The sequence below is a fragment of the Lipotes vexillifer genome, unplaced genomic scaffold, assembly GCF_000442215.2.
Source record: "Lipotes vexillifer unplaced genomic scaffold, Lipotes_vexillifer_v1.1 scaffold871, whole genome shotgun sequence".
In the NCBI taxonomy this organism is placed as follows: domain Eukaryota; kingdom Metazoa; phylum Chordata; class Mammalia; order Artiodactyla; family Lipotidae; genus Lipotes; species Lipotes vexillifer.
This window is the reverse complement of record NW_006771782.1, coordinates 377,102-390,556: the sequence shown is the minus strand read 5'-3', so window position 1 is coordinate 390,556 and position 13,455 is coordinate 377,102. Positions and strand designations below refer to the sequence as shown.

The 13,455-nt window shown below is 42.1% G+C and overlaps 1 protein-coding gene across 1 annotated transcript in view; it reads left to right on the top strand.

Moving 5' to 3' along the window:
- The window catches only part of ADAMTS18 (ADAM metallopeptidase with thrombospondin type 1 motif 18), a 162,933-nt gene extending 155,553 nt beyond the window's left edge, over positions 1 to 7,380 (top strand). The window contains 3 exon segments of the mRNA XM_007447144.1: position 1; positions 3 to 96; positions 7,265 to 7,380. The exon segment at position 1 is cut by the window's left edge and continues 68 nt beyond it. Coding sequence (XP_007447206.1) covers position 1; positions 3 to 96; positions 7,265 to 7,380 — 211 coding nt within the window.
- Positions 7,381 to 13,455: the final 6,075 nt, after the last annotated feature.

The following is a 13,455-nucleotide window of genomic DNA, read 5'->3' as shown; positions in this document are numbered from 1 at the left end:
AGCAGGGCCGGCCTTCCTCAAGTTGTCTGCTCCGGCAGAAACCTCCAGTGCTACGAGCCTGTAATACAAACTTCTGTCCAGCTCCTGAAAAGAGAGGTAAAGGACCCCACGTGCCAGTCAGTTTTACTGCTCTTTGGAATATTTTTCAAAAGCCTACCATATTTGATTGCGCAGCTTATGCATTGCACAGCTCTAGGGGGTGCCATTCACATCAAAGTCTATGTGAAGAGCACTCCTGAGAGGTGTACAAGGCACAAATCCAGGAAAGTTCCTGCTCAAAATGATCTTGTTTGCATGGGTACGCAAGGAACATTTAATTCTACAGTTAATGGCTTTTTAGCCATTAATTTTTACTTTGAAAGGATGAAATGGTAATGTTGCAAGGCCCTTTCCTTAAACTAAATTTAAATTGAAAAAAGTAACCACCATGTGCCAGGGCCATAAAAAAAGAATGAAATAATGCCATTTGCAGCAACCTGGATGGACCTAGAGCTCATCATAATAAGTAAGTCAGACAGAGGAAGAGAAGTAGCATACGATATCACTTATATGTGGAATCTAAGGAACAAAAGATACAAATGAACTCATTTACGAAACAGAAACAGTCTCGCAGACGTCGAAAACAAACTTACGGTTACCAAAGGGGAAACCTGGGGAGGGAGGGATAAATTAGGAGTTTGGGATTAACATATACATATTACTATATGTAAAAGAGATAACCAATAAGGACATACTGTATAGCACAGGGACCTCTACTCAATATTCTGTAATATCCTATATGGGAAAAGAATCTGAGAAAGAATGGATATGTGTATAACTGAATCACTTTGCTGTACACCTGAAACTAACACAACATAGTAAATCAACTATACTGCAATTTCAAATAAAAATTACATTTAAAAAAAGAAAGAAAAAAAAAGTTGAACAAAGTAACCACCATATGCCAGAGATAATGCTGATCCACGGGAATGCAAGAGTGGACAAGAATTGCCCTCTAGGAACTTACTTTTTTTTTTTTTTTTTTAAAAGCACACAGTGGAGAGAAAATCTACAAAGACAGGAAGGTAGTGACTGCTGAGGTGGGAAAGGGAGAAACAGAATCAGGTAGAGCACTTCATTTTTTGTTTTTTTTTGCGGTATGCGGGCCGCTCACTGCCGTGGCCTCTCCCGTTGCGGAGCACAGGCTCTGGACGCGCAGGCTCAGCGGCCATGGCTCACGGGCCCAGCCGCTCCGCGGCATGTGGGATCTTCCCGGGCGAGGGCACGAACGCGTGTCCCCTGCATCGGCAGGCGGACTCTCAACCACTGCGCCACCAGGGAAGCCCTAGGAACTTATATTTTAATTGAGGCGACAGATAAATTACAATTGCAGTGAATATGCATTATCCTAGCACTACACCTTGAATGTTTTTTTTTTTTTGGTTCAAGTTAGGTCAAACGAAATACAGTGAGTGCTGATGGGAAAATGGGAAATTCACTTGTCTGAGTGAACCATACTGTTCTTCACTAGTCCATCTTATTTTAAAGTAATCTGACAAACACCAGGAAATATCTCTTCAGCCTAATCGGATTTCCTTGTGCCCAAGAATCATTTTCCATCGTGTACCTGCTGAGTTTTCTCTCTATCCAATCACAGCTTTTTGAAAACTGTCCAATCTCTTACCCCAGGTTTTCCAATTTGTGGTGCATCAGGCTCAGGCCTGTTACTCACTTCCTCTTTCACTGTCCATACCACTTCCCATCTCTAAATTGATGTTGTTGTTTATCTCCTTCTTACAGCCTTAGCTCCAGGCATCAATTTTCTCTCCTCTGCTCTTTCTCCTTTCTTAGCTGAGGTTTGCACAAGATAAGAAAACCAATAATATAGCAGAGCCAGATCACCTCTAAGGCAATGCCAGAATTCTACAAACCTGCAGCCTTTCTCAGCAGAAAGCTTATAGGGGAAGAAGCAAGTGGTCATATACTCCCAGACTGACGACCCCTTTCCTCACCATCGGTGATTTTTCACTTTCACCCTTTAGTCAGTTGGCCACAGACAAACCCACACATACAAAGGCTCAGGCTGGAAGGGCCACAAATAAAGGGCATGCCCCCTCAGTACTTTCAGAAAGGCCAAAGGCCAATGGCCAATCCTGAAAATACTCAAGAGTACGTATTTCCTGGGCAGGACTGTGAGGTAGGGAGAGTCAAGAGGCATGCTAGGGGCAAGGCGGTGGGGAGGCTATTGGTGTTTATTATTTTGTGCACCCGTCACCACATATGGCACACAGTAGGTGCTCAACACGTGTTACATGAACAAATGCAGGAGTGTATAAATAAAAGACTGCGTGTTAAGTACTATTGTTTTACCTTTACCACTCTTCTAGGGATAAAAGAACATGGCAGGGTCTTGTTCTTAAGCCACAGGGAGCTCAGTGTCTCAAAAGAGGAGAAAGACATCACCGCAAATAAAACAGGGGGAACATCCCTAGCGTTGTGACGGCGGTGAGCTCTAGCTGGTTTGCAGGGATGGTGCGAAGTGAAAAAGGAGGATGTGGGAAAAGGCTTCCTAGAAGGGGGACTTCTCTCCATGCCTCTTGACTGAGTCAGGTCTCCTTTTAGAAAGAGGGGTCAAATGAGAAGGCGAATATAAAGGACACAAGCCCAGGTGTTTCTTCCTGGCCAAAAACGTGGGCTACAGTCTTACTAAGTTGGAGATATCCTCTCAGTTCTCCCATTGCCATCCCCAAGGTAAGGAGGGTGGCATGTACACGCTACTGCCCAGAAGCCTTCCTTCTTAAGTTGCTGGCTGGATGCCCACTGGGGGCAGTGATTTGAGTGTATTTTCGGCCCTGAGTTTTCAGGAACTGTGAGTGGGCAGTAAGCATTCCCGTGGGGATACAGGAAAGAGGTTCAGTTCTCTGAATCTTCTCTGAGACCCCTGCGGGGGGCTGTGTACTCTGCTCGGCACTGTGAGAGTTTCAGACATACAGTCTCGCCCTCAAGGAACTGACAGTCAGGTGGAAGTTTTGAGGCATCGCAGTAACTCAAACTGGACCCCAGAGCAGATGTTTCTTCCATCCTGTCTTCCAGGACAGCCAAGCAGGTGTGACACCCCTCACACCCGCCGCCATGCTGGCAGCCCGTCTAGGGCATTCACCTCATGCCATCATCACTGTGGGATGCTTTACCTGGATGTATTCATTGGATGTCCACTTTGGGGACCAACCCTATGACTTGGTATTACACATATTTTATGTGTAAGCCTTATTCAGAAAAGAGTGAAGCCCTGGGGTGTAACCACCAGACACTTGTCAGTCACACTGCCCTGTAACTGGTAACAGTCTGGAAGATGCCTGGACTGCAGACTAGTGAGATGAAGTTGGAGATGACTAGACACACAATACTAACAAGCTACTCCTCATGGAAGTCCTCACGTCTTCGAGTCGGGAGGGGGACGGGTGGGCAGCGCTGTACAATGGAAGGAGCGAGGACTCTGAATTCATAAAAATGGATTTGATATGAAATAGATAGCTAGTGGGAAGCAGCCACGTAGCACAGGGAGATCAGCTCGGTGCTTTGTGACCACCTAGAGGGGTGGGATAGGGGAGGGAGGGAGACGCAAGAGGGAAGAGATATGGGGATATATGTATATGTATAGCTGATTCACTTTGTTACACAGCAGAAACTAACACACCATTGTAAAGCAATTATACTCCAATAAAGATGTTAAAAAGAAAAAGTTTAAAAAATGAATAAATAAATAATGGTGAATTTAAAATAAGAATCTGGATTGTTAAAGTTATAAATCTTTGGTCTTTATGCCTTTAATAAAACATGCATCTATTAATAATGGGGGAAAAATGGATTTGAGTCCACGTTGTGCCACTTACTGTGTGGACATGGACAAGGTTTCAAACTTTCTGAACTATTTATAAAATGGAGCAATAATGCTTACCTTAAAAGGTTACTGAGAGTTAAATAAGGTAATCCAGTTCTTAATACTTACCTATTTAGTGCTTACTGGGAACCAGGAACTGTTCTGATGTCTGACTGTAGATAGAGCAGGGAACAAAACGGGCAGTTTCACCTTCACACCTGGAAACAGACAACAAACCAACCAATTAATGTACAATGTTACATGACAAAGTAGCAGAGAATAAAAGTGAAGAACGGTGTGTGACCAGAGAATAACTGGGGTTGAAGAGGTGGTGGGAGAACCAGTTTAGATAGAAGAGTCAGGCAAGGCCACTTTGATGATGCGATATTTAAACAGAGACCTAAAGACAACCTAAAGGAAGGTGAGCTATGTATGCATCTAGAAGGAGAGTGTTCCTGGCAGAGGGAACAGCAAATGCAAAAGCGCTGAGGCAGGAATATGTAAATCTGATCAAGGCAGGACAGCAAGACACCTGGAGTAGGATGAATACAGTGAAGGGGGGCTTAAGCCATGAGCTAAAAGTGGTCCTGGAGGCCCTGTAAGTTATTATAAGGACCTCAGATAAAAGTCTGAGTTAGACGGAAGGCAACAGAGAACTTAGAGCAGAGGTGCAGGAGGATCTGACTTGGAGATCATCGGCACTTATACTGAGAAGAGGGCAGGGGACCTAGAACAGAACGAGGACTTGTCTGCTCTGAAAAAAGCAGCTCCAACAGTCCGGCAAGGGGACAAGTTTCCACTGGGGCAGTCGCAGGTGTGGGGGTGGCTGGATGCCTAGTGTATTTTGAAGATGAAGCCAAAAAATATTTGTCAGTTATTTGCATGTATGATGTGAAGCTCACTCTAGGGTCATCCTGAATAGTGTAAAGAAAATACCTGACTCATAACAGAAGCTCGAATAACAAGCTACTAGTAATGATCATGATAACTGTAACCCAACACAGCACTTATACTGATAGCATAGTGAGACCCCTCACGTCTGCTTCGGGACTTACGTTTAGCTCATAGCACAAGCTGCAGCTACCTGTCAAAATTCCATTCTTATCTCGAGAGGGGTAAGTGATGATAAACAGTGCAGTTAGGACCATGCTTTTAGCGGTCTGTTTTTATCCTCCAGTATTTCCACTGCATCAAGAAGATAATCTCTATAATCTAAATAGAAACTGATCCAGGCATACATTCTGATTGATTAGGGTATATGCTAATGGGGTATAAGACACTGTACAAGTATATATTAAAAAATAATTGAGGGGCTTCCCTGGTGGCGCAGTGGTTGAGAGTCCGCCTGCCGTTGTATGAGGTGAGAAACTAAAAGGGAAAAAAACGTAGGTGAAAAGTACAGCAGAGCATTCAGCAGTCTCACAATGACAAAAAAAAAAAAAAAAAAAAAAAATTGAACTTGAAGATGTGTAAATAGACACATAGGCAAAGTATTCATCTCATGCCTAGCTTCTGTCTCTAACAATACATCCTAAACCAGTCTCCTGGTGCCCTACCTCCACTCCTACAGAGGTCCCCATTTCAGTAAACATGATCCCATTCTTCTAGATGCTTAGGTCAAAATCCTAGAGTCATTCTTGATTTTTCTTTTTCTCTCATACCCTTTCCCAACCTTTCAGTAAATCCTTTAGACTCTACCTCCAAAATATATCCAGGACTTACTGGAAAGAAAATAACAACTCCATTTCATCCTTACATCCAAGTTGACACTTAGTATAGTTTCAGTTGGTTGTTTCAGCCATGAGAGGTACAGGGAATTTATTTTTTCAACAAATACTTTTTGAGTAGCTACTCAGAAGACACTAGATGTTGGGAACAAAGCAGTGAAAATAAGTAGATAATAAAATCTCTGCTCAAGGATCTTGCACTCTAGAGAGGACCCAGATAGTTAGTAAACATAATATGATAAATGCCAGTAAATCCAGTGTAGAAAAATAAAGCAAGGGAGGGAATAGGGAGTCTTTCCTGGGAGACCAAGGGGCTTGCTATTTTTATAGGGTGGTCAGAGAAGGCCTTACTGATCGGTGACCTCTGAGCAAAGATTTAAGGGAAATGAAGGAGAAGTGTCTCAGGTGTCTTAGGGGAACCAGATCCTAGGGCCTGGTCAGTCATTGTAAGGACCATACCTTTCACTCTGGGTGGATGGGATCCAGTGGCAGAGTTAGAGGCGGAGACATGACATGAATGGATTTCTGTGTTAAAAGGATCACTGGAGCTACTATGAGACAGGGGTGAAGTGTGTGTGTAAAAGGGAGTTTTAGGCAGAGGAACCAAGTCTTAAGGAACGGAAGAAGGAACTGTAGGCAGTTCTGAATCGCAGGAAGACAGGATACAAACTGGGAGCAGCAGGAAAAACAGAAGAGCTGCAACCTTTCATGACACGTCTAAAGGCGCACAGGGGAGCCACTGAAGGATGAATTCGGAAGGGACATGATTGGGTGCCTGTGGGCAGAGTGTGGTTTTGGGTGAGTTGAGGGTGACTTAAGGCTTTCATAGAGAAAAAAATTCCAGCTCTGAATGAGAGTATAGGGTAGACCCTAAATATTTCTGAAGTCAAAAATCCATGAGAGTCCAGTAGAATGACTGAACCCTAACTCCTAAAACATGCATTTATGTTTACATAAAGAAAAATTTACTTACAACTTCATGTGCTTTCTGTATCTCCTGAGGCCCTTTTGGGTAAAACCCTCTGATGCCCAATGTTCTGCTTCCAATAGATAATCACGTCTGTTATCTTAAAGAACTAAAGAAGTTTGAAAAGATTGGTGCTGACTTAAATTCACTTATTTGCAAACTGGCCATGAGATTTTATTTAAACCTACACAGAATGTCGCAGCTGGGCCTTAAATCCAGGTTTCCTGACTCCCAAGATATTAGGTTCACTGCTCCCCAAAGTAACGTGCCTGGATTAGCAGCAGCAACCCTGGGGTGCTTGTTAGAAATAAAAAGTCTCAGTCTTCACCCCAGACCTTCTGAAGCAGAGCTAGTGGTTTAACAACATCCTCGGGGTATCCCTAACGCGCTGTTCTAGGGTACGTCCCTTGGAGGCAAAATGGTAGCCCCCGGGTTATTTGGGAGGATCTGACATTAATCTCAGGCTGGATATGACTTTTTTCAAACACCCACTTTCCCCCACACCTGTTTACATTTTGTTAATGGTTATAGGTCCCTTTAGGTGTCTTAATCCTGCTTTCCCCACCCTCCCACCAAAGTCCTAATGTATAATGTAAGAATCACTCAGGGGCACAAGGCAAGTCGACCCCAAGTCTTTGTTCTCTAGGCCCTGACCTTAAGAAAAAGGCTAAGAACCTATCCTAACGTGCTGAATGTGTTCTCTCACCTTAGAGGATCCATCCTGTGTAGATTTCTTCGGCTGGTGTCATCTTGTTCCTCAGCATGGTGTCTGCAACCACAAATTTTATGGCAAACAATGCTGCAAGTCATGCACAAGGAAGAGCTGATCTTGACACCCTTCCAGCCCGGAAGGGCCAGGGTCTTACCTCCCAACCTCCAGAGAGACCAGCCACATTCCCATCGAAAGCTGAGCACTGCAAACCACGTGTGAGCTGACCGCAGTGTTGGAGGGGCCCGCTCTCAAGTACAGACAGGCTTCTTTTTCAGCTCCCCAATGCACATGGTACTCAGAAGCACTTGAAAACGGGAAGCGATGACAAACCTGATTTACCAAAACATAAAACAAAAAGAGAACAGCTTTGATTTGCACTGTTACACGCAAGAAGTGGTGACTTACGATGAGATAGAACAAACTGTGACAAAGTGAGACTCTTGTTAACTTTGGGACAGACCCCCCCACCCCCACCCCGTGAACCTCAGAGGGTTCCATGACCAAGACGTCAGTTGTGAAAAGGCCCTTTAAGACTTCAAGTCAAAGACTGAGACTTGGAGCAATCAAATGTGGACGGAACACACTGCCTAACTTCCTTGGAGCTCACAGTTTGACCCAACTGTGGACACCCCAAACCAGAAGTTATAGAAACGCCAGATGGTGCTCGTGACTGTGCTTGCTGCTGGACTAGCAAGCTTCATGTCCTGTTTATTTGGGGGGTGTGTGTATGCGTGCGTGTGTGTGTGTGTGTGTGTGTGTGTGTGTGTGTGTTGTTTTCCATTATTTTGTTTAAAGTATATTCTGCTTATAGACAGTCTCCAAGACTAAAATTCACAACTTGAAAAGGAATATTCTGAAAACAGGGCAACGTGAACTAGTTAAAATCGCCACTTAATTGAAATTCACACTCTGCAAACAAGGAGAAGAAAAAAACAGCCACAAAACACTGTTGCCCTACACACCCTATCAACCGCATAATTTTTGGTGCTAGTCGAGCAAGTACTCAGGAGCCTCAAGTCTGCTCTTTGGGAATCACAATTGGTAAGATGTTCATTTCCGGTAAAAATCTGAGAGGAGCTAAACAGCAAAACAGCCCTGTTTTGAAGGAGAGGAAAACATCATTTATAATGCTCCCTACATATTATCAGGGATGCTTGGAAAATTAAAGGCCGCTTGTGGTTTTTTCCCTACCAACTGACATGTTTAAATTTGCCCTAGGATTTAGTTCACAAGAAAAAAGTCACAGCAGCAATAGAAAAATCCATCTTTCTTGCTATGTGAATATTACTAAATCATAATATGCCAAGACCCTTCAACGAATAAGAGTGTTTTATAATCTTTCAGATCATATTTTCAGTGTTCAGAAGCCAGCTGTTGGTAGGCACTAATGAGCTTAAAATTGTGCTCAACTGGAAAAATACCACAGTATTTTGCCAAAACCAAAGTAACTTACAAGACTGTGTCCTGTAATTTTTTGAGATGTGGTTATTAAGGGCATATTTATATAATTCTACTCTTTTCCTCAATGTCTTTGATGAATGTAACCCAATTTTACTGCTTTAAAAAGTCTCAATTCAAACAGGGATTTGCCAGCTCAGCACAACCAACTAGACAGTGGTTTGTTAAATTTAGAGCATCCTTTGTTCCATTCTAATTAGAATCATGCATTCTCAGATCTCAGAGAAATGATGATTAGAATATTCTCTCAATCTCCTTGGCTTGGCCGAGAATAATGGCCATTTTATCATAAAAAAAATATATATATAGTGCCACATCACCACCACCTTGCCCTCTGAAAAATTGCAAGTTGTTTCTTTATATAATTATCATTTTATTATTTTATGGAGAATTAATTTATTAATTAATAGCCTATTCTTATGCGTTCTCACTTGCTTCGCTAAGTGATATTAATTCTGAGGAAAAATGTTGAATAAATAAACATGGGTTATAGAGAAAAGTCAAAATATATGTGTAATATTTAATTATTTTATAAGTTTTATAATAAAGTGTTCTGTCTCTTTGTCTTTGAAACCTGTTAAGTTCTTGAATAAATTAGTGAGAAGCCAGTGATTACCAAGGTGATATAAGTGTATAAATGTTGATTAAGAATCTCAGAGTAATTTCTCAAAAAGTTGAGAAAAGGTTGGGGGTAAGATATTAATTAATCATTTTTCTTGTCTGTGTATGAGAAAATTACAAACCATCAAATGCTGGGATGAAATACATGACATTTACCATCTTACGGAGATACTGAATTATTTTTTTTCTACTCTTAATAGTCATGTAATCGTTTATTTATGGAAATCATCCAAGTTAGATAAACCATAAATGTAGTTGCATCTCTTTTTTTTTTTTTCCTACTTGAAAATCTTTTTGCAGAAAGAAAGAGAGGGAAGGGAAAGGAGGGGGGAAAGAAAAAAAAACTAAGTAATAAATTAAAAAGCAAATTGCTCTCAAGTTTTTGAAATTTTGAATCTTCAGACCAGAGAAAAATAAAACTATCTGGGCAAAGTAAGTCCAAATGACCTGAATAAACAGTATTTTTTTCCTACATGTGTGATTATATATATATATATATATATACACACACACACACACACAAACATATATGTATAAAACTTATGCATGCTATTTTTAAAATATATTTAAGAGGATTTTTAAGTGAATTATTGCTATTTGGCAGACATAACAAAAATTATGGTTAATAATGAAAAATGGAATAGATGGCAGATAAGTTACCTTTCTACTACCTTTTGTTAATAAAATATTATTAATAAAAGCAACCATATGTTATCTTATTTAATCCTCACAACAGCCTAGTTAGGAAGATACTATTATCTTCCCTTTGCAGATGGGGACTCTGAGATTCACAGAGATCACATATTTGGCCCAAGGGCACATGGTCATTGAGTGATGGGTCAGGACTCAAATCCAGGTCTGTCAGACTTAAAAGGTTATTATTTTGTCACTGTGCTGCATCACCCTGGGAAAGATTTTTAAAAAGACAGAGACAGAGAAAGAAAAAGAGAAGTCCATCTAGGCCTTAGAATTCTGTTATGGCCCCTGAGACACACATGAAGAGGGCTTGACAATAAATGATTTAACAATGAAGAACTATGGGGAGAGCTGGAATGACTTAAGGTGGGGCACTGGAGATGGGAGGCAATACATTCCCACTTAGCCTGTCTTTTCAATAAAGGATGCTCAAAGACTTGTTGGGACTTCCCTGGCGGTCCAGTGGTTAAGACTCCGTGCTTCTGCTGCAGGGGGCGCAGGTTCAAACCCTGGTGGGGGAAGTAAGATCCCGCATGCCATGTGGAGCGGCCATAAAAAGATACCTAAAGACTTGTTGCATAAGTCTTTATTCTTCAATAACCGTTTCCCTCTGGGATGGTAGTGTTTCCTGGGCAGCAGGACCTCAGTGTTGGGAGCCTGCAATGCCAAGTCCATTAGGATGGAGAGAGAGAGAGAGAGTGAGGAACAGTGCTCTTGGCATGGATTCTGTTTGCCAACTGTGGGGAAGGACGCTGTCACAGCAGTGTGCATTGTGCAAGAGATAGTTTATGGAATTAACTGCATAGAACCCGTTATTGCAAAATGTGATATATCGATAGAAAAGGCCACTTACTTATGTCCTGTATGGGTTCATTTTGGAAACTAAAAATTTGTATGCAGATTCCATGTATCGTCTGCCTTACCTTATCTTTCCCATCAGATCTTAAGTCCTCAACTCCTCTGTGGTCGCCACTGATGCTGAGGCTCTGAACACCTCATCAATCACCCCTGTATCTGGGTGATTTTTTCCTTCGTCCTCCGGAAGGTACCACAGGAAGAAGTGATTCTTGAACTGCTGTCATTCATTTACTATAACCTTGAGTTTCCCTGTAAGCACAAAACACCTCTACTAAATGTGTTATTTAAATTTATCTGTTTAATTTAAAGTGATGTGATCTAAAGAAAATACTGTTTAAAAAGTAAACTTTTTATAACTTCTGTAAATGGAAAATTTATATTATTTCCCATAAATGAAGACAAATAAAAGCCCACTGAATAGTATTAACATTTAAATTTATTTTAATTAAAACTAAAATATAGTCACTATGACTGGCTCACAGAATTCATATCTAAGAAAAATTTCTCACTGAGAATAAGTGACTGTTCCTAGTTCCTCAGGAATATTCAATTTAGCATCATTAAGCTTAAGATAAAGTTCTCTGTCAATAAGATTATTTTAGTCTTGAATCCCAACTCATATTTGTACATAGAAAAGGCAGATTATATCCATTTAACTGTGCCTATGCTGATAGAATTAGACATTGAGAATCATACTTGACTTTTGTTCAACAAATTTTTGTGCACAAAGAAAACATTAGGAGAAACATCCAGAATGTATTTTTCTAAATGTATCCAGTTATTTGTTAGTTTCTGCAAAACAATGGCAAACTGCCTTGCCCAGTGCACACAACCAGCATCCTCTTTGAACACTATGAAGAGATGCTTGCAAAGTATTTCTAAGGGTTTTCCTAAACTCTGTTTCACAAGGGACACAGCTGAGTTCATAACCAGGTCATTCAATAAAAAAAATAATAATTTATACAATTGTTGCTTGGTAAAATGGACAAATGATGTTCATGGATTGTTCCCAGCACGCTAACTGGGATGAGAACGAGGCACCAAGGTCTAGGAAAAGGAAATCCTGTAGGCCATTTCTCCCCCACCCCCCTGTTTCCTTATTCCCCTCTTCTCTTCTTCCTTCCATCGTCTTGGCATCCTGATTTAGGCTGCCTCTGCCTCATACAGGTTAGGACATCACCTGACATTACCTGGTGTCGCACCAGAACGTCCATACACCATGTTGGAAAGCGCTACTCTAAATGAACACTTGGTACGCCTGAATCCTCCATCGCCGTGGCTAACAGACTTAACTAAAACTGGTGTGCAGTACAAAGAGTAGCCCTTTCTCTGTGTTAACAATCAGAGCCCTGGAGGAAATGGCCTTTCAAGGTGAACCAGGGCCAGGAGCTGTTCCTGCCAGAGACAAGGCCCAGACCTGTTTCTCTCTCTGACTTCTCCTCTCTCTTCTTTCATGTGGCCGGAACACAGGAAGGGTGGGGCAGCCCCCCACTTGGCAGAAGGTCTAGATAGTCTACCATTCTTGCAGATTTCCATTTCATATACCAAGGGGCATAGTATCTCCCATTTCTTGGACAAAGGGTCCTCTCTCCCCTGCCCCATCCCCTTTGAAAGCCAAGTTGTATCTAGAATAAGTCTCAGGACAATAATTTCTAAATCATGAGCTACATTACCATCACCTAAGGATATTTTACATAGAACTTCCCAGGCCTCATTCCAGAAATTTAAGTAACCTGAGGATAAGACCTGGGCATTTACCTTTTAAAAGGCATTTCAGGTTGGACTTCCCTGGTGGTGCAGTGGTTAAGAATCTGCCTGCCAATGCAGGGTACACGGGTTCGAGCCCTGGTCTGGGAAAATCCCACATGCTGCGGAGCAACTAAGCCTGTGCACCACAGCTACTGAGCCTGCGCTCTGGAGCCCACGTGCCACAACTACTGAAGCCCGCACGCCTAGAGCCCGTGTTCCGCAACAAGAGAAGCCACCGCAGTGAGAAGCCCACGCACCACAATGAAGAGTAGCCCCCGCTCCCCGCAACTAGAGAAAGTCTTGCGCACAGCAACACAGACCCAACGCGGCCAAAAATTAACTAATCAATTAATATTTTTAAAAAGACATTCAGGTTTCTTTGAGGAACAGCTAGGTTTGGGACCACTGGTCTAGGGCAAATAAAGAAGGGCCTTGGGTCTGTCTGCCTTATGCAGGCAAGGGAGTCCCCTAGGTACCACGCCCTGCAGTGCAGCTCTGCAATGGTCTGGGCCAAACTCAGCTGAGAATGAAGGGCCTCTGGCCTATTCTCATTCTTTGAATGTATGTTTCACCTGGAAAACTCTTGTGACGGTAAATCGTGTGTCAAGAAAAGGATTTGCAGGCAGGGACCACCTGCTCACCTTTTTCTCTCTTCTCATTCCCAAACGTGTCAGTAGCCTACAGAGGGGTTTGGCGGGCAGTGGAACAGTATTGAGGGAAATTAGCCATTTCCCTCAGTCAAGCACCCACATGCAAGAGCTAGTGTACTGTCGTTTATTTTCTTAAAAATGGTGGTGGAGGAAGGGCC